This window comes from Vigna unguiculata, chromosome 11 (genome assembly GCF_004118075.2).
Source record: "Vigna unguiculata cultivar IT97K-499-35 chromosome 11, ASM411807v1, whole genome shotgun sequence".
NCBI classification, from domain to species: domain Eukaryota; kingdom Viridiplantae; phylum Streptophyta; class Magnoliopsida; order Fabales; family Fabaceae; genus Vigna; species Vigna unguiculata.
This window is the reverse complement of record NC_040289.1, coordinates 32,239,258-32,257,546: the sequence shown is the minus strand read 5'-3', so window position 1 is coordinate 32,257,546 and position 18,289 is coordinate 32,239,258. Positions and strand designations below refer to the sequence as shown.

The following is an 18,289-nucleotide window of genomic DNA, read 5'->3' as shown; positions in this document are numbered from 1 at the left end:
TAGGCAAATAATTCATTTCATTAGGAAGAAGAGCACTTAGATTTTGCAAATAAATATCTTCCAATATTGACGTTAGTCTCATCCATATTCGGTTACAAAATTTGTGTATAAAAGAAGAATCCTAACGAGCCAAAAAGCCCTCGGTAGTGCGCGCAAGATTAAAGGATAAACGATTGTCTGCTCCATCAACCCTGAATCTTCTTCTGATGGCAGAACCATTAAAAGTTATGTTGAGAATACGAAATTGAACCATAGTACAAAACAGTAACTATTACCATGGTACAAGCAGTTATAGTGACAACAGCTGTGATTTGTGGTCAATGCCGTTGAATATGTAGGTTCCGGACATTGGTACGAATTGCTTTGTTATGAGCTGCGACAAACATAAATACCGTGATTCCCAAATCAAATACAATATAATTATTAAATAGGACAAACAAAATTAACTTCCGCTGTTAGAACATGCATTTAAGACGATTTTGCAAGACTATGGCTACCTGAAACTACAAAATCCCATTATCATACTGTGAACAACCTCGATTCAAATGCATTGTGATGGATGCTTAGTCGAAAAACTGATTTTCCTAAAAAATGGATAATAATAAGGTGATTATCCATATCTATTGTTCAATGTTTAAGTTATACGAGTATGAGAATGTGTTGAGGAATACTTACCTATATATCATACAATCATACTACAGCTATATCTAGCTTCCGGTGTAAGCCTTTTTACATTGGTTCCCAACTACTACACCTCATTTTCTTAGTTTTTCAGTAGCGTTCATCTTCACAAACAGTGGTTGTGTTAAAATTATTACTAAGTATCTGAACAAAATTTATTTTACCTCCTCCCTAATCTTATATATTTGAACTCACTGGCCGTTACTCTGTGATAGACATGTGTGTAGTTGAAAGTGTACAAATACACCACTTTATTTGCTCCCAGTGACTTACAATCTTAGATCCACTACTGTTCACATACATTATTTATAGGAGGTTAGTGAGCAATACCCTCATTCCCAACCCAAGTCCTATCTATGGCATGAATCCCCTCGTGTGAATCCATTATCATTGTAACCTGCTCACTACTTGTTTAACAACCTTCCGCACCTAAACTCTGATAATATCAACAGGAAACTTCATACACTATAAATGTTGGCCATATACACATGTTATTGTCCAAATCCACAATCGAACTCTTGGACTCCATTTTATTTTCTTAAAAAACCTAAGATTTTGGTTTCATAGATCAGGGAACAGGTAATTGATAAAATAATGAATTGGGGTCCAGTGAATATGACATTGAGCAGGAATGAGGATACTGCTTTCTTCTGTTACATGGTTTTGTATCTGAATCTGGATACACAATACCCGGCCAAGACGGGCCATGATCATTGGGCATTGGACGCATTATGATGAATTGTGTTGGAACAAGGAAATTTTTTAATAAAACGTCCCTCGCTCAAGCAGGGATCATTTCAAAAGATGGGAAAATACAACAAAAGGACAAGTTTATCTGACTTATTTTTAAGCTTGTAATTTGTATTTAGTGTCTCCTGTGTTAACTTCCATGGCTTGGGTTAATGGAAGACAAAATGTGACTGGACCAAGACGAGGTTGCAAAATTTTCTCACTATAGGCTAAGAAAACAACCCAAGCGATGAAAAGCTTGCAAACGAGACTATTCAGGATGAGCTAGACTAGCTAACCTTGATCACTTCTTGCGATGCAATTCCTCCAACCAAAGCAGCAACAGCATGAAGCTCTGCAGCACCAAAGCGACACATCTCGTTGATAAGGTCCTCAGCCAAAGTGGCACCATTGCATCCCAAATCATTAAGTAAGCTGATTGCTGTGCTCTTTAATCGAGGTATATCCTCATCCATGGCACTTCACAACAATCAACGAATAAGCAAAAACCAATCTCAAAAATAAGTGCCATTATAAAAAAGGAAAATACTGAGATTTCAGACCCTGAACAGTGTGAAGCATCATTACCTGTCAAATTGTCCGGGAAAACTATTGTAATTGGCAGCAAACCGGTCAGCCGCACGAAGCAAAATATAAATTCCCATGGCAATGCTGCAACCCGTAACCACAAAAGCAGCTTTTCAGCAAAACAAATTTCCGCAGATTAATTTGTAATATGAAAAACCATCCAAGAAACAATTTATAAAATGAACATAACCTGGAATCCTCATCAGTTAAGTACTTCTGTAAATCAGGTAAGTTTGGAGCATTAAACTCATCTTCTATTAGACGGTACCTGCAAACCTACAAAATAAAAATTAAGATCAGTACAGAAGACTTTGCAGGCATCTGCAATCGTGCAATTGCCCTACATACTAGAAAAGGGGGAGGAAAGAAGCTGAGGGAGAAATAAACATTTGCAATCATAGACACAGAATATACCCAACTTCCATGATTCATTAACAGCAATAACGATAGAAATAATACTCTACCATTAACAAGAACTTGGTGGAATTTTCAATCGATCTTTTGGATCCCAAAACAAAAAATAATAGTGTAATCCTTTTGAATGTTCATTCTACAAAGCTACAAATGAAAAAAAAAAAAAATAGCCACATTCTTAGAGCGTAAGGAAAATTGGGTCATAGAATCACCAAGGTGCCATTGAGTGGAATCAGAATGGGCAGTGATGGAATTAAATAGAACCTAACCAATGCTTGATTTATTTTGAGCCAGCTAAAAAAATTTTAATCTAACTAAATTAGATTACTGCAGCAAACGGATGAAAGCAAATAAGCAGCCCCTTGGAGAATTCCTTAGAAGCATTCACTTAATCTAAATTGCACAATAAAAGCCATGTGTAGGTTATACATCATCTTATTTCATTTCAAGCTAAGTAGGTTAACAAATGCCTTCAGAACATTGGTTAAGCACTAAGGGAGTGGAAAGTTTTCACTAAAATAAGTTAATAATACACCCTTGGTGCCCTTAAGGCACTCGTTAGCAATACCAGAAGACAACAGTAGAGTATCGCAAGTTAAAAGACAGTCAGGTATACCACACGGGTAAAATCCACAATAGTTAAGACTTTTCAAAGACAAGAATGCCAAGCTCTTTAAATTATAGGTGCTTATAGAGAAGTTAGACAAGGAAGCCTCTGAAAAAGTTAAAATACATTAGTTGATTTTAACTTATAAATGAAATGAGAAATATAGTCATTTTACTTCTTGGATTCATTTTATTTGTCTCTCTAGAAAGTGCTTGTTATGAAGTTTATTTAAACTAGCCAATTGTCCATTATGTATAGATAAGCAAAGACATGTGGTAACCAGACAGATTGAAGCAAATAATCATTCAAAAATATGGAGATCATTCACAATCATTATTAGTTATATAAATTGAATCTGATTGAAAGTTCACAAGCTTACTTTGAGTTTTCTTGCATTTTTACAGAAGCTTTTAATCGTTGACCTTGGAATGCTATTTGAATCTCTACCAATCTTCTTCAATATACCTCTCACTAGATGTTCTATTACAAGAAAATCAGCCTCAGCTTTAGCGTGATAGATATTCTGCAAATTCACATATTGCCTGCAGGAACATCAATATATCTCAGGTAAATAAACTAACTATTCAAAAGGAAAGAACCAGAGATATTTGGCTGAAACTATATGCATGAAGACCGCACAGAAATTGATTTATGTGAGCTTATTATGTTAATTAGAAAAAAGTAGAGGATATATGGTTTCCTCTAAATTAGAGATCTTGTTGCCTATAGACCGCTATAAAATAAATGTAAATATTCTATCATGATTTTTCAACACTAATGATCATTAATTTTTAGAGAAAATAAAAATTGCTCTGAAAATTTGTAAATTTTTGGATAATTACTCAGTGGAAGAAGTCATATCTGGTATAGATCCTTCAAGGGGTACCTCCCCGCCACCTTCATTTGCAATGAAATCCTGCAAAAGGGTGAGAAATGTACCATCAAATCACCAAAGTATAGGCAATCAATCAAGACCACTCACACAAATAACAGTTGTCTCACAGCAGTGAATTACAACAAACTCACAGGTAACACCTTTCTGTTACTACTCCAGCCTTCAATTTCACAAGTTCTAACTAATTGCCATCCAATAAAAAAACATTATAATTTTAAATATATATGATTTTTTCCACATCAAGTGAAGCAAAGCCCGTAATGTGATGATGAAGCACCAACCTTCAGAGCTGCCACCAATACCCAAAAATCTGACGAATTAGAATCCACTTCAACAGAACTATCATTTAGTATCTGTTGCAACTCCGTACCTAAGAAAGTACACAACATTAGAAAATAAATCATATTTTTTATTGGGCTGCAGATGTAAATGTTTATACAATAGCTACGTATTCTAGTTTTAGAAGAAAATAACTTTTTTTTTATTGAAGAAAAAAATAAAAACTAGAAAAGCAATTCACATAACACCACCCTTAACTGGTAAGGATACATTCTTCATAGCAAGCAATGTATGGATTTGTCATTTTTCACAGAGGAAGAATTCTCCATCAAACAGGTTGATAGTAACTTCAGTGCAAAACTCAACAAATAGATTTTTGGAACCCTAACATAGAACACTTGAAATTTAAAAAAACAAAACAGTTTTCTTTAGTATTATTATTGTCCCACCTCCAAGCATCCTGTCAAATTTAAACCTACAAGCTCCCAAAAAAAATCCATAGTCATGCTCCCTATCCAATAAAACAAAAAGGACACAGAGATTCTTGAAATGAAGATTAACAAAGGAAAAAAGTTAAAATAAGTCAATAAAAAATTATCTACTTACTAATTCCTCGGGGAGCAAATACTTTGAATGATGAATCAATAGCCTCTTTATAATTATCTTCATCTTGTGCAACCATCCCAGCCTTAAGAAGCTCCTACATATTCACATTCAAAGCTAATTATATAACAAGAATAACAGTAGATAAAAAAAAGACTAAATGATTTAACAACAACCTTGAACTCCTTCTTTTCTTCTCTAGTCGATGGAAGCCTACCACCATGGCTTTTTGTCCACTCATCAGCCTTCTTGACAAGAATGACAACATATGGTACGTGTTTATGGACCACAGGATCTTGAACATTCAAATCAATGTCATCTGCAAATCTGTACATAACCATGAAATAAAAATTCAAGTGAAACTGGGGAAGGAACATGTCTATGGTCTCAGCTTTTCAGGAATTACTTAGGTTGACAGGACTAGTGACATAGATGAAGGAAAAACCAAATCTTACTATACAAGCACACGAAATGAGCAGCAAAGTGCACAAGGGGTCCAACCTAGTGGAGTCCAGGAAGGGCACATGTAAACAGCCTTCACCCCATTACTGGAGACTCTGGAGAGGCTATTTCCATGATTTGAGCTCATGACCTCCGGGTCATACGGCAGTAACCTTACCATTGCACCAAGGGCCAAGGCTTGCCCTTATCTTAGCATAGAAAAAAATTAGCCGAAAGAAAGATAAAACTACTCTATACCTCTTGAGTTCAGGCCAAGGGTTATTTAAACGTAGATCATCCAAGAAATGTTCAGGCTTTGACTCAATCACATCATGTTCCTAATAAAGACAACAAAAAGTACTATTAAACCAAAGCATGCAAATTATGTTGATGCTCACAAACACACCAATGCTTTAATAAAGGTATTGCAATCCCAGCCACTATTTCCCTTCTCTTTTTAATACAATTTTCCAAATGGACACATTCAATTATTTTTAAACTCTCTGACAAGTCAAATATTAGATCAAAGTTAAATTGGTGATAAAAAATAATAGCTCATTTCCTCAGGCATCATATCATTCCTTGAACATGTAACATCGTCAAATACAATGAATTTAAAATTGTCCATTTATTTAATTACCTTCACACTAATTCGAACAAACCCTGTAAGGCCATAGGAGCGAGCAAAGATCAAAATCACATTTGCCTCCCTGCAGATTCGGTCAAGCTTAATCATTGAATATTCCACGAGCTGAAAGTTTATCAAAGTTAAAGGTTACCTTAATTGAATAATAAAGATATATTGTCAATTGATGAATTGATAGCTTTCTTTCAATGACAAAGAAACACGAAAAAACAGAATTATGAACAGAGGCAAACAATCATGTTTGCATACAAACTCGAATTATTTATCTCATAGGAGTTGAGTGCATCATAGTAGCATACCTGAGTGGCAACAACCAAAGTAAATTGAGAAAAGAATGATGGATTTGTCTCAATCAATGTTTCAGGAGACTCTTCTACAAACTTAGCTTTAACTGCGTCATTCAGCTCTTGAAGAAATGAGCAAACACATTTTGCCTTTGACTTTCCAAGACTTGACTCGTCCACTACAATTATGAGAATAAAATGAGACCTAAAAGAGTTTCAGAAACGCATAACCAGGTAGAATAACAAGTTGCTGTACCCAAAAAATTGTTTCCAAGGTCACCCTCTTCAACTTTAGATCCATCAACTACAGTGATGCTTCCAATCCCACCAAGAACAAGATTCTTGAGCGTTTCAGAACCTGTTGGACCACAGTTAAGTAAGCAAATACTAGATTTCTCAAGGTCTGCTTGTCCTTGATCACCCCATATTCTGCATTTTCAAATAAATAATGAAATATGGATGAGATCAAGAGATGTCTCAAAGACTGTCCCCAAAGAAGTTAATAGAAATTGGCAAGACAAGCACAATCTTCTGTTTAAATCTTCAATTACTAAAATAACACCATATTTTCACTTCATTTCTGCATTTCCCGTTTTATATACAAGAAAGAGTGAAAAACTTTCTATTATTTCCGTTTCCCTATACAAGCTTAAAATAGAAAATGAAACATCATACCTTTTCTCAAACCAAACGACCTTAAGATTCTAATTTCAGATCCAAATACATAAAACACAAGCACATAGACAAAATTCACAAAGGAAGCACAAGAATGAGAACAGTTACTCTTCCTGCCACTACAAATCAAAACATTTCACTAAACAAAATAACAACTAGTTTCTGCCTTTTGCGTATTAAAAGCATCTCCATTACAAGATGCATCTATTCAAACACAGAAAATTCCACTCGAGTTCATCAATATTTCACAACATTTAATCAAATCACCAAACCCCAAACACCAAATGGACCTTCAGTCAATATTTCACAACATTCACACGAATTCACACGCCTTAACAAAAAATCCACTCGTTCAACTAATTAACACGTGCGTGAATCAACTAATTAAAACGTGAATCAATTGACAGCGTACCACAATAAGAAAGTCCAATACTCATACCAAAAATTAGTTCTCCGCCGCGCCATTGAGTTGGCTAGGTTTTTTAGACGAACAATGTTAGGTTAAAACGAAGTGGAAAATTAGGTAAATAAGAAAATAGCGAGAGTACCTGAGTTGGCGATCGTACTTAACCTTAGGTTCTGCCATTGTTGAATTCAGACGTTTTTTTATCTCCTTTTTTTTCTCACTTTTTCAGTTGCTATTTGTTTGGTACTTCAGAGTAGTAGCTTGTTTTGCTTGCTACGAACGCAGTGTATCAGTTTCAGTTTAGTTTGTCGAGTGAGAAAGGGAAACTTGACGCCACGCGTTCAAGAGACGAACGACGTCGTGCGATTCTAGCTTCAAACAATATTCGGATTCTGCATCACTTTTTTTATTATGCAAGGACAGGAGAAGAAGAAGGTTACGAAATGTATAATCCCGTAGTTATTTAATCACATTTGTTAATTATTAGTGATCATATTTATTAATTATTAGTTAAAACAGTTTTTTTTTACGATAGTAAAAAAAATTAATTTTATTATAAATATAAATAATTTTTATGATTTATTATAAATAATTTTTATATTTTTTTAAAATAATTTTATAATTAAAAATTATTAAGTATTTAAAAACGGAATTATAGATTTTTATATAAGTATGGATTACAACCCTTTATATTTTGAAGTCTAATTAATTTAAATATTATAATTTAAGTTTATGATAACTTTTTTGTTTTTTATTAAATATTAATGGCTTTAAATTTTAATTAATTAGTATATCTTTTCTGTTATTTCTAACTTGATGATTGATTGTTGTTATGATTTCTTAGTTTATTTAACTCTCATCACGTTCATGATTTCCATATTTTATATTTTATAATTTTATATGATTTAATAATTTATCTATGTATTTGGATAGATAAATTATTTTTTTATGCTTATGCTTATATTTATTTTTCAAATTTATCTTTTAAATAAAAGTTTTATATTAAATGAAAATAACTTTTTTAATCAAATTTACTGTTTTTTTTATATTTGATTTTTTTTTATTTGATATTTTTAAAAATTAATATTTTTTTTATACAAAACCACCTAAAATAATAGAAACTATTTATAATAAAATTATAAAAATTATATATATTTAATTTCATAATTATAAGAATAATAATATTTTTTTTACTTTTAATCATAAAAAAAGTGAATACATGTATATTTTGACTAGTAATTTCATAATTTTGTTATAATTTTTTAATTCTATAATTTTACAAATTTATAATTTTAAAATTTTATGAATTTATAGTTTTATAATTTCTAAATTTTATAATTTAACAACTTTATAATTTCATAGTTATAATTCTAAATATAGAATTTTATAATTCTAAAATTAATAATTTTACAATTTTATATTTTTATAGTTTTATAGTTTTATAATTTTATAATATTATAATTTTACAATTTTATAATTTATAATTTATAATTTTATAATTTTATAATTTTATAACTTATAATTTTATACTTTTACAGTTTTATCATTTTATAACTTTTGTAATTTTATAATTTTTAAAATTTTTAATCTATAATTTTATAATTTTATGATTTTTATAATTTGATGATTTGATGGTTTTATAATTTTATTAAAGAGGTATAATTTTAAGATGAATACTATATAAGGTTCATAATTAGATAACATAATTATGTTCTATGAATGAGCTAGATTTGCAGGATTGGTTGAGTGTATTGTTTCTTCTACAAATAAATCAATAAATCTTCTATATATACATAAGTGAAAGAAGGAGTCGATATATGAAATATCTGGAGAAAGAAAAAAATATTTCTCGGTTCAATTTTCCCTCGTAAATAATATTAAGAGTCTCATTAAATATATTTTGGTTTAATTACTCGTAAGGTATCCAGTTTGGGTCAAGGGGTGTTAATTTGGTACCCGGCGAAAAAAAGTTTCAATTTGGTACCTAAGTTATTTTAAGTGCATCAATCAGGTACATTTTCATTGAGCCGTTAAAGTCATTAACGTTGACGAATGAACAAGATCTGTTGACACAAATATTTGACACGTGGTATGACACTTATTTCTGACATGGTATTTTCAAAATATCTAATAAAGTAATTTGCGTTTGAATTAAAAAATTAAGTCTTTGAAAGTGTTAAGTTTGGAAAGTTGAAAAGGTGAGTGAGAAGTGAGAAGGTATGGAGGAAGAAGCGATCGGGGCTTCTGCAAAATCGAAGGGCGAATCGATCGGAGAAGGTGAAATCGTTCGGAGAAGGTGAAATCGTACGGAGAAGGTGAAATCGTTCGGAAAAGGCGATCAAAGGTATGTTTTTTTTAGACCCATGTTCTTCGTTCTCTTCAGGGCATGGATTTAGTTTTTTTTTTTATTCGAATGCGTTTGCTTTGAAATTGGTGTGTTGGTATGCTTTAGGGTGTTGTTTTTATACGCGTTTGTCGGTTGAATGTGCTTTTTAAGTAATGTGGTTGGGTGTGTATTTGTTTAATCAATTTTGTGGTCCACCGTTTGTGTGAAAGTGACGGTGTTATAGTTGTGGTCCCCCATTTTAAATTGTTTGTCGGTGTGTATGTGATATTGACTGTAAATTTGGTATTATTGTTTGGGCAATTTTATAGATTACAAATGAACGACCACTTTGAAGTTGTCTTCCACCATGGGGGAAAGTTTATAAATGATGGGTCACTAAAATACGTGGGTGAGAGCAATACCCTTACATGTGACCCAGATAGATGGAGCTACATCGAAATATTGTCCATTCTGAAGGAAATGGGGTATGTGAACATCAAAGAGATGTGGTATTCAGTGGGCGGAGGTTCAGTGTTGGAAGGAAGGTTAGAGTTGCTAAGTGATGACAAATGGGCATGCCATATGGTGAATATTGCCATACTCAATGGCCAAGTGCATCTTTTTGTTGTACACATGGTGTCTGAACCTCAGATAGTTCATTTGTTGGCGTATGGTGGTAATGAGGTTGCAGCTGATGAAGAAGTTGATGTGGAATCATCTGAGGGCAGTAGTGAGAGTGATGAAGATTTTGATGTTCATAGTTGGAATGAATCTAAGGAGGAATTATATGTTGCTGAAGGAGATGATGGTCTGTTTGATGTACCTATTGGAGGAGATGATGCATCTGAAGATGAACTTTTTGAAGTCAGAATTAAAGAAGGTAAGGTTGGTGGAGTGAGAGGGTCATCATCCCAAAAGCTTAACCTTAAACATGTGGACCAAAGAGGATTCTCTGATACAAAATGGAAATCTGAAACATTAGATAGTGATACAAGTGATGAATATAGAGATAGATATGGGAGTTTTAGTATATTTTCTCAACCAAAAAATATAGAGGACTATAACTGGGAAGTTGGGACTTACTTCACTGAAAAGGAACACTTCACTGATGTAATTAGAACTTATGGGGTGCACAGTGGGAGGAAGCTGAAAATATTTAGAAATGACAAAAGAAGAATTTGTGTTAAGTGTTTAGGTGCGAAGGGTAAGTGCAAGTGGTATGCCTACTGTGCTTACAAGGCTGCCTAAAGCACTTGGCAATTGAGGAAAATAATAAACAAGCACACTTGTAGTCGTGAATTCAATGTGAGGCTAATGACTTCTAAATGGTTGAGTGGACGGTTGGAGAAGACATTAAGAGACAATCCAGGTGTGAAATTGACTACCTTTAAAAACAAGATTGGAAGGAAATGGAATATAGGTGTTTCTAGGTCTATGACCTTCAGGGCAAGGACAATGGCATATACAAACATAGATGGATCATTTAAGGAACAATATAAACGCATTTATGATTATGCAAATGAACTTTTAAGGTCCAGCTTTGTGTCTTGTAGGCCCATAATTGGTGTAGATGGATGTTTTTTGAAGGGCAAATATGGTGGTGAGTTGTTGATAGCTGTAGGAAGAGATGGAAATGACTAGATGCTCCCTTTGGCATACGTAGTAGTTGAGGTTGAAAATAAGGAGACATGAAATTGGTTTTTAGATTTATTGATTGAAGACCTTGGTGGGCCTGAACTTTGTTGCACTTATACATTTATTTCAGATCAACAAAAAGTAAGTTTCTTGACCTTTTTCTGTCACTTTTCAGATTCTTATGCAACTGCTATTCTTTTAATATTGCACTATTTTACATTACTTTGACAGGGACTGCTCCCAGCATTGCAAGAATTGTTACCTGGTGTGGACCAAAGGTTTTGCGTGAGGCACATCTATTCTAATTTCAGGAAGAAATTTCCTGGAAAAAATCTGAAGTTGTTGTTATGAAAAGCAGCCTACTGCACACATCCTCAAGCTTGGGAGGCAGTCATGAGGGAAATTAAAGAAGTTAATGTAGACGCATTCAAACACTTATTAGCCATCCCCCCAAGGTATGTTGTACTAATTCATGCAGTGTATTCTATATATTGTGAACTGTTTTTAAAGTCAATTTTTTTTGTTGCAAAGTATGTTTTGGTCTAGGTCCAAATTTACAGCCTAACCTGCATGTGATACACTGGTGAATAATATGTCTGAGGGGTTTAACAGTACAATTCTGAACGCAAGGAGCAAACCAATTATCAGTATGATGGAAGAAATTTGGATTTATCTCATTAAGAGATGGACAAGCAATAGAAAGAAGATTAGTACATTTGAAGGTACAATCTGCCCACGAATTAAGAAGAGAAGGGAAGAGGAGGCAAAAAAGACTAAATATTGGCTTCCAAGGTAATACTGATACATTATTGTGATAATGTTACAATTCATTTTCAAATGTGAATTCACTTTATTTTTTTGCACTCATAACAGCTGGTCAGGACAAAGATTGTTTGAGGTGAGTCATAGATCAATGATTGGAGAACCATTTGTGGTTGACATTGACAAACAAGAATGCAGCTGTAGAAAGTGGACCATAACAGCAATCCCATGTTGTCATGTGCTGACTGCTATTAGATTTTTAAATCTGAATGCTGGAGACTTCCTTCCACATTGGTTTCTTGCATCTACTTATGAAGAGACATATTTGTCACTCATATACCCTGTCAATGGACCTCATCTATGGGAGATGACTGCTACAAATAATGTTTTGCCTCCAACAAAGAGGGTCCTACCAGGAAGACCGAAAAAGAAAAGAAGATTGGAGGCTTAGGAATTGAGGAAGGATGACACTCAACTGAGACAAGGTGGTACCCGTAAAAAATGTGGGTTATGTAGAGAAATTGGCCACAAAAGAACAAGCTGCCCACATGCTCCTCATGCACCAGCAGAAACTGTTCCATTTAGAACACAACAAAACACAGTTGCAAACCCTACTCAACCAAGTCAGAGCACTCCACAAACTGAGCATACTCAACCAAGTCAGCCTATTCCACCAACTCAGTCTACTCAACCAAGTCAGACTACAGAAGTCTCACAGCCACAGAATCACACTCTTCCAACACAAGCAAGTTAGACTACTGCAGTCCATCAAATGCAGTCTACTACAACAGCAGCCTACAGAGAAAAATTGTCGTTCAGGAGGTGCCCAATACTGAATCCGTGATTGTCCAATACTATGTCAATTTAAATTTTATTTGTTGTTGTGTTTTGGAATATCAAATTGGAAGAAACTTTTGTAATCTTGTGGTGTATTTTGGTTTGTATTTTGAAAAGCATTATGTATTTTGAACATCCACTTGGTACGAACATCAATTACCATCTTTTGAGTTAGCAGAACAATATTCAATGAATATGATATTGGGTTATTATGCACACATTGGCTTATTACTGTATGGAAATGTTTTTGGCTTATTATGCACAGGTTGCCTTATTATTGTTGGATGAATATGGTAATCTAGTTTGTGTGTTTTCATGGTGTAGTTTTTTGTGGTTTCATCACAAGGCTATATATGATTGCTGGATGAATATGATGCTCCAGTTTGTGTGCTTTCATTCAATGCAAACCTCTTTTCATTGATTGCAAAGCTCTTTTCAAATATAGTTCAAATAAAGTGATAGGAAAATTTACTGCAAAGTTATTTTCATTCCATAATCAAAATCCATTACAATAACATAACGTAAATACAAACATTCCAACCCATGAAACTGCATCCACACCCACTGCACTCCATCCAGGTTACAACAAAATCAAAAAATTTTGCTCAACTTACAAACCAATATTACGTTCACCAGTCCCAGAAAACATATTACCCATGTTAAAAACTTAATCATTTTTTCAGACACCATAACTTATTTTTCAAGAGCATATATTTTTCTCCTTTGTCTTCCTATGGTTGCATCTCTTTCATCCCTATTGTCTTCGTTGAACCACTTGAAATAATTACATCCTTTAGATTCTTCATTGGCACCACTTCGCTGGTTATAGGAAATGAACCCACAAAAATGCTTACCACCAACAAACATTATGGAAACAAAAAATTTAAACAATAATTAATACCTTGTAGTTAGGGCACCCAAGAAATTATTTTTCAAAATTCTTAATTGTTTTAGCAACTCTCAACGCTACAACCTCCCCACAATAGCACATTGGGGTTCCACCCGCACTCCTATACGAAACAGTAGGGGAGGAGACACTATTTTTTTGTGATGCCCACGAAGAACACGCACAACCCTCACTGCGAGACATTGAAGAATTGATTGGAAGAAGAAGACACACAACAAGAAGCAACCTCTTCAGCTCTAAACCTGCAACCGAATGGAGAGGAAGAAGAAGATGAGACATTGACGAATTGATTGGAAGAAGAAGACACAAATAAAGAAGCCACCTCTTCAACTCTGAACCTGCAACCGAATGGAGAGGAAGATGATGTGGTACTATTAAGAGTTAGGGCAAATTTATATTTCACCTTTCATTATATCACCACTGCACACTGTACAATTATTTTTTTTACACGTCTTCTTCTTTCATTGACACGTATCCGTTATGCATTGCCACGTCACCAAGATTTTAACGTCGTTTCTGATAATCTAACGGGATGTACCTGATTGATGCAATTAAAATTACTTGGGTACCAAATTGAAACCTTTTTTTCGCCGGGTACCAAATTGACACCCTTGATCCAAACTGAGTACCTTACGAATAATTAAACCATATATTTTTTATACAACATTACAAACACACAGACGCAACAACACCTGTGTGTTCATATTTTTCAATTTTTATAAAGATTTAAATAAACATCAATAAAAAATATATAATTAATTTTTAAAATAATTGTTAGATGTTAATTAAAAAATAAAATAACGAAATAACGGTTAAAGATAAAGATAACGGTTAAAGATAAAAGAGATTTTTAAAATAACAATTAAGAAGAATTTTTTAAAATAACAGTTAAAAATAAAGTATTTATAAAATAATTAATTTTTAAAATAATAATTAAGAGTAAAAGTAAAAATATAAAATATGATAATATCTCTTTATATATTATTATAGATTTCTTTATATATTATTATAGATTTAATGCAAACTTTTATCGAAAGTACGTTGATATTCAATATAACTTATCAAGTTTTGGTAAGATATCTTTTTAACTCTTCTGGTGAAGAAGTCATGACTCTACAAATTTCAGTCAAGTCAACTATGGAAATGTAAGAGATTATTCTTTTTATGAAGATATTAACAAAAAACAATTTTTACAATTTCTTGGAGAGAGATTATATGAAAAAACATAATGTCTACATTTATAAGTCAAGTGAAATATGAAGTGCAAATGACATTATTTGTTGAGCTGATCATATAAAAATAAGATTGTAATGTGTTGTAGCGCCAGTTACCATTATATGAAGCACTTGTGTTTGTTTGAGATCAAATATAAAATATTCTCAGTTGAATTTTCCTTTGTAAATATTAAGAGTCACATTAAATATATTTTTTATACAACATTTAATGCAAACATTTATCGAAGAAGTATTTTTTATACAAATGTTTTCGAAACTTCTAAAAAAGTAAAATGATTACACTTATTAATGCTTGCTTCTATTTAATGTTGTATGATTATAAACTTGAAGAATTTTGTAATGTGTTTGGTCAGTAAACAAAACAATATAGCAACTGTGAAAGCAGAATGGTCTGTATGGGTGTGAATTCTAGTATGAAAAAGTCATATCAGCAGAAAATGATGAAAAGTGCAAGCTATCACAGCAGTACAACGTTCATGACAGAAGAAAAAAATAACAGAAATGACAGAGAAATATCCCAAAGGGCCAAGAGAGAGAAAAAGACAATTCACATCCTCCCTTTCTCCTATAGCAAAAGTTGTTTTTATAATCACGTCGTACTCCACACGAAATCCTTCAGTGCAGAATTGATTATTCGTTTCCTTCCACTTTTTCGTTTGCCTTTGTTTTCCTCCCCCTTTGCCATGTGTCCCATGGGTCCCATGTCCTTCATCTGCTCATTACCCGCGCCATTCATAACATTTCTTCCCCCATGGAAGTCAACCTTGTCCTCAAGGTTGAAGTGAGGATACTCCCGTTGCATAGTACTCACGTCTTCTCAAGTAGCTTCCGAGATATCCAACGCTTCCCATTGGACCAGTACTTGAGGAATATGTTGGTCTGCTCGTAAAATGACTTTGTATTGTAACACCTTGAGCGGTTGAATAACATGGCCAAGTTCATGCGTGAGCAAAGGCAGAGGCATATATGGTTGTTGATGTTCTCCTTTGCACGGTTTCAATAAAGACACATGGAAAACTGGGTGAATCTTCGTTGTAGGAGGCAAGGATAATTTATAAGCCACAGGGCCAATGCGTTGTATCACCGGAAATGGACCAAAATAACGAAGGCCAAGCTTCTGATTTTTGCGAAGAGCCACCGAATGTTGCCTATATGGTTGGAGTTTTACAAACACTAATTCTCCCACTTTGAACTCCACATGGACGCGCTTCTAATTTGCATATTTCTTCATCAGAGTTTGGGTTTTGATCAAATTTTGCTTAAGATATAAAAGGGTTTGATCACGGTGCAACATCATTTCTTGTAAAGAAGGGGGCTCGGTGGCATTTTGTTCATACTTCGGAAGAGTAGGGGGGTCTCTCCCATAAACTGCCTTAAATGGTGTCATGCCAATACTGGTTTGGAAGGCAGTATTATACCAGTATTCAGCCTAGGATAACATCTTATTCCAGCCTTTCGGTTCATCCACTGTGAAGCATCGTAAATACATTTCTAAGCATCGATTAAGAGCTTCCGACTGACCATCGGATTGTGGGTGGTAGGTGGTACTCATAGCTAAGGTAGTGCCACTTAGCTTACAAAGTTGTTGCCAAAAATTACTTGTAAAGACGCGATCACGATCTGAAACGATTGATTTGGGCATCCCATGTAACTTCACAATAGATTGCATGAACGCCTCAGCCACGTGCTTGCTTGAATAATCTGCCTTAAGGGTGCAAAAATGCGCATACTTTGAGAGACGATCGATGACAACCATAATTACGGAAAAGCCATATGATGGGGGAAGGCCAACAATAAAATCCATGGCCAAGTCTTCCCAAATTTGTTGCGGAATAGGGAGGGGCTGTAATAGTCCCGCTGGTGATATAGTGGATGATTTGGCTTGTTGGCATATCAAGCAGTGTTGGACATAAGCTTTAACATCTTGGGCCATACCCGGCCAGTAGAACTGGGATGAAACTCTTGCTAAAGTGTGCACAATACCGGAGTGGCCACCGATGGGAGAACTATGCAACTCCTGCAAAATAGTTTGAATCAAGGGGTGTTGGGTCGGTACCACTAGTCGTTGCTGCCAGAACAACAACTTGTTTTGAACAGTATAATGCGGACTTGGGGGAGTACCTGCGTCGCAGAGTTTGACAATATCTGAGAGTTTAGAATCAGCAGTAATCGCATCATGTAAGTGTATAATGAGATCCCAGGTAGGTTGAGACAAAGCCATGAAATAGGATCGAGACAGGGCATCTGCAGCCTGGTTCTCCTTGTCGGGCTTATACTCGATGGTAAAATCATACCCCAAAAACTTGTGCAGCCAAGCTTGTTGCTCCGGAGTATGAATAGCTTGTTCCATGAGACATTTTAAACTTTTTTTGGTCAGTTCGGATGGTGAATTTATGGCCAAGTAAGTAGTGCCAAAATTTCGCAATAGCCTCGGTGATTGCATGGAATTCCCTGGTATAGGCAGATTATTTTTGCATTTGTGGTGACAATTTCTTAGAAAAGAATGCAATGGGATGTTGTGATTGGCTAAGAACCGCTCCAATGCCAGTCCCTGATGCATCCGTTTCCAAAATAAACGGTTTGGAGAAGTCTGGCAGTGCCAAAACAGGAGTCGTGGTGATGGCTGTCTTGAGGGTATCAAAAGCAATCTTGGCATGCGAATCCCAATGGAACTTATCCTTTTTTAGCAAATTGGTTAAGGGAGTAGCTATGGAAGCATACCCTTTAATAAATCGGTGATAATACCCGGTTAATCCCAAAAACCCCGGTAATTGTTTCACTGTGGTTGGAATGGGCCAATTCAATATGGCTGTCACCTTGTTGTGGTCCATCGAAACACCCTTACTCGAGACAACATGACCAAGGTATTCCACTTCTTGTACACCAAAATGACAATTGGATAATTTGGCAAAGAGACGGTGTTGTTGTAAAATATGAAGGACAACTTCCAAGTGGTGTAAGTGAAGGGACCAAGAAGTACTGTAGATCAATATGTCATAAAAAAAAACTAACACTGATTTTCGCAACAACCCTTGAAATGTAAAATTCATCAAGCTTTGGAAAGTAGCGGGGGCATTTGTAAGCCCAAAGGGCATCACGAGCCATTCATAATGACCTTGATGAGTGCGGAAGGCCGTTTTGAATCGATCCTCTGGTTCCATCAAAATTTGATGATAACCGGAACGAAGATCTAGTTTGGAGAAGTATTGAGCGTCGCATAGTTCATCCAGTAATTCATCGACCGTAGGGATGGGGAAGCTATCCTTAACTGTGATGGCGTTTAGAGCCCTGTAATCAGTACAAAATCGCCATGTACCATCATTTTTCTTGACTAAGAGT

At 34.6% G+C, this 18,289-nt stretch overlaps 1 protein-coding gene across 2 annotated transcripts; it reads right to left on the bottom strand.

Moving 5' to 3' along the window:
• On the bottom strand, positions 1-7,687 carry LOC114169956 (NEDD8-activating enzyme E1 regulatory subunit AXR1-like). 2 transcript variants are annotated; one of them, XM_028055367.1, is made up of 15 exons: positions 7,391-7,687; positions 6,424-6,596; positions 6,183-6,346; positions 5,878-5,988; positions 5,496-5,575; positions 4,973-5,123; positions 4,800-4,893; positions 4,196-4,284; positions 3,862-3,935; positions 3,399-3,561; positions 2,189-2,274; positions 1,999-2,082; positions 1,710-1,890; positions 276-373; positions 1-203 (listed from the first exon to the last, which is right to left on the bottom strand). In XM_028055367.1, exons 1-14 carry the CDS (start codon positions 7,426-7,428, stop codon positions 290-292), a joined length of 1,572 nt encoding a protein of 523 aa, XP_027911168.1. In that variant the 5' UTR covers positions 7,429-7,687; the 3' UTR covers positions 1-203; positions 276-289. The 2 variants fall into 2 exon arrangements, with proteins under 2 accessions (XP_027911168.1, XP_027911169.1); XM_028055368.1 differs by having other exon boundaries at positions 1-200.
• Positions 7,688-18,289: the final 10,602 nt, after the last annotated feature.

Coding starts and splice junctions, on each gene's coding strand:
- LOC114169956 (XM_028055367.1), bottom strand. CDS start 7,428: ATGGCAGAACCTAAGGTTAAGTACGATCGCCAACTCAG. Junction 6,347..6,423: donor CCTTGGAAACAATTTTTTGG/GTACAGCAACTT, acceptor TCATAATTGTAG/TGGACGAGTCAAGTCTTGGA. Junction 2,083..2,188: donor TTAACTGATGAGGATTCCAG/GTTATGTTCATT, acceptor TACGGGTTGCAG/CATTGCCATGGGAATTTATA.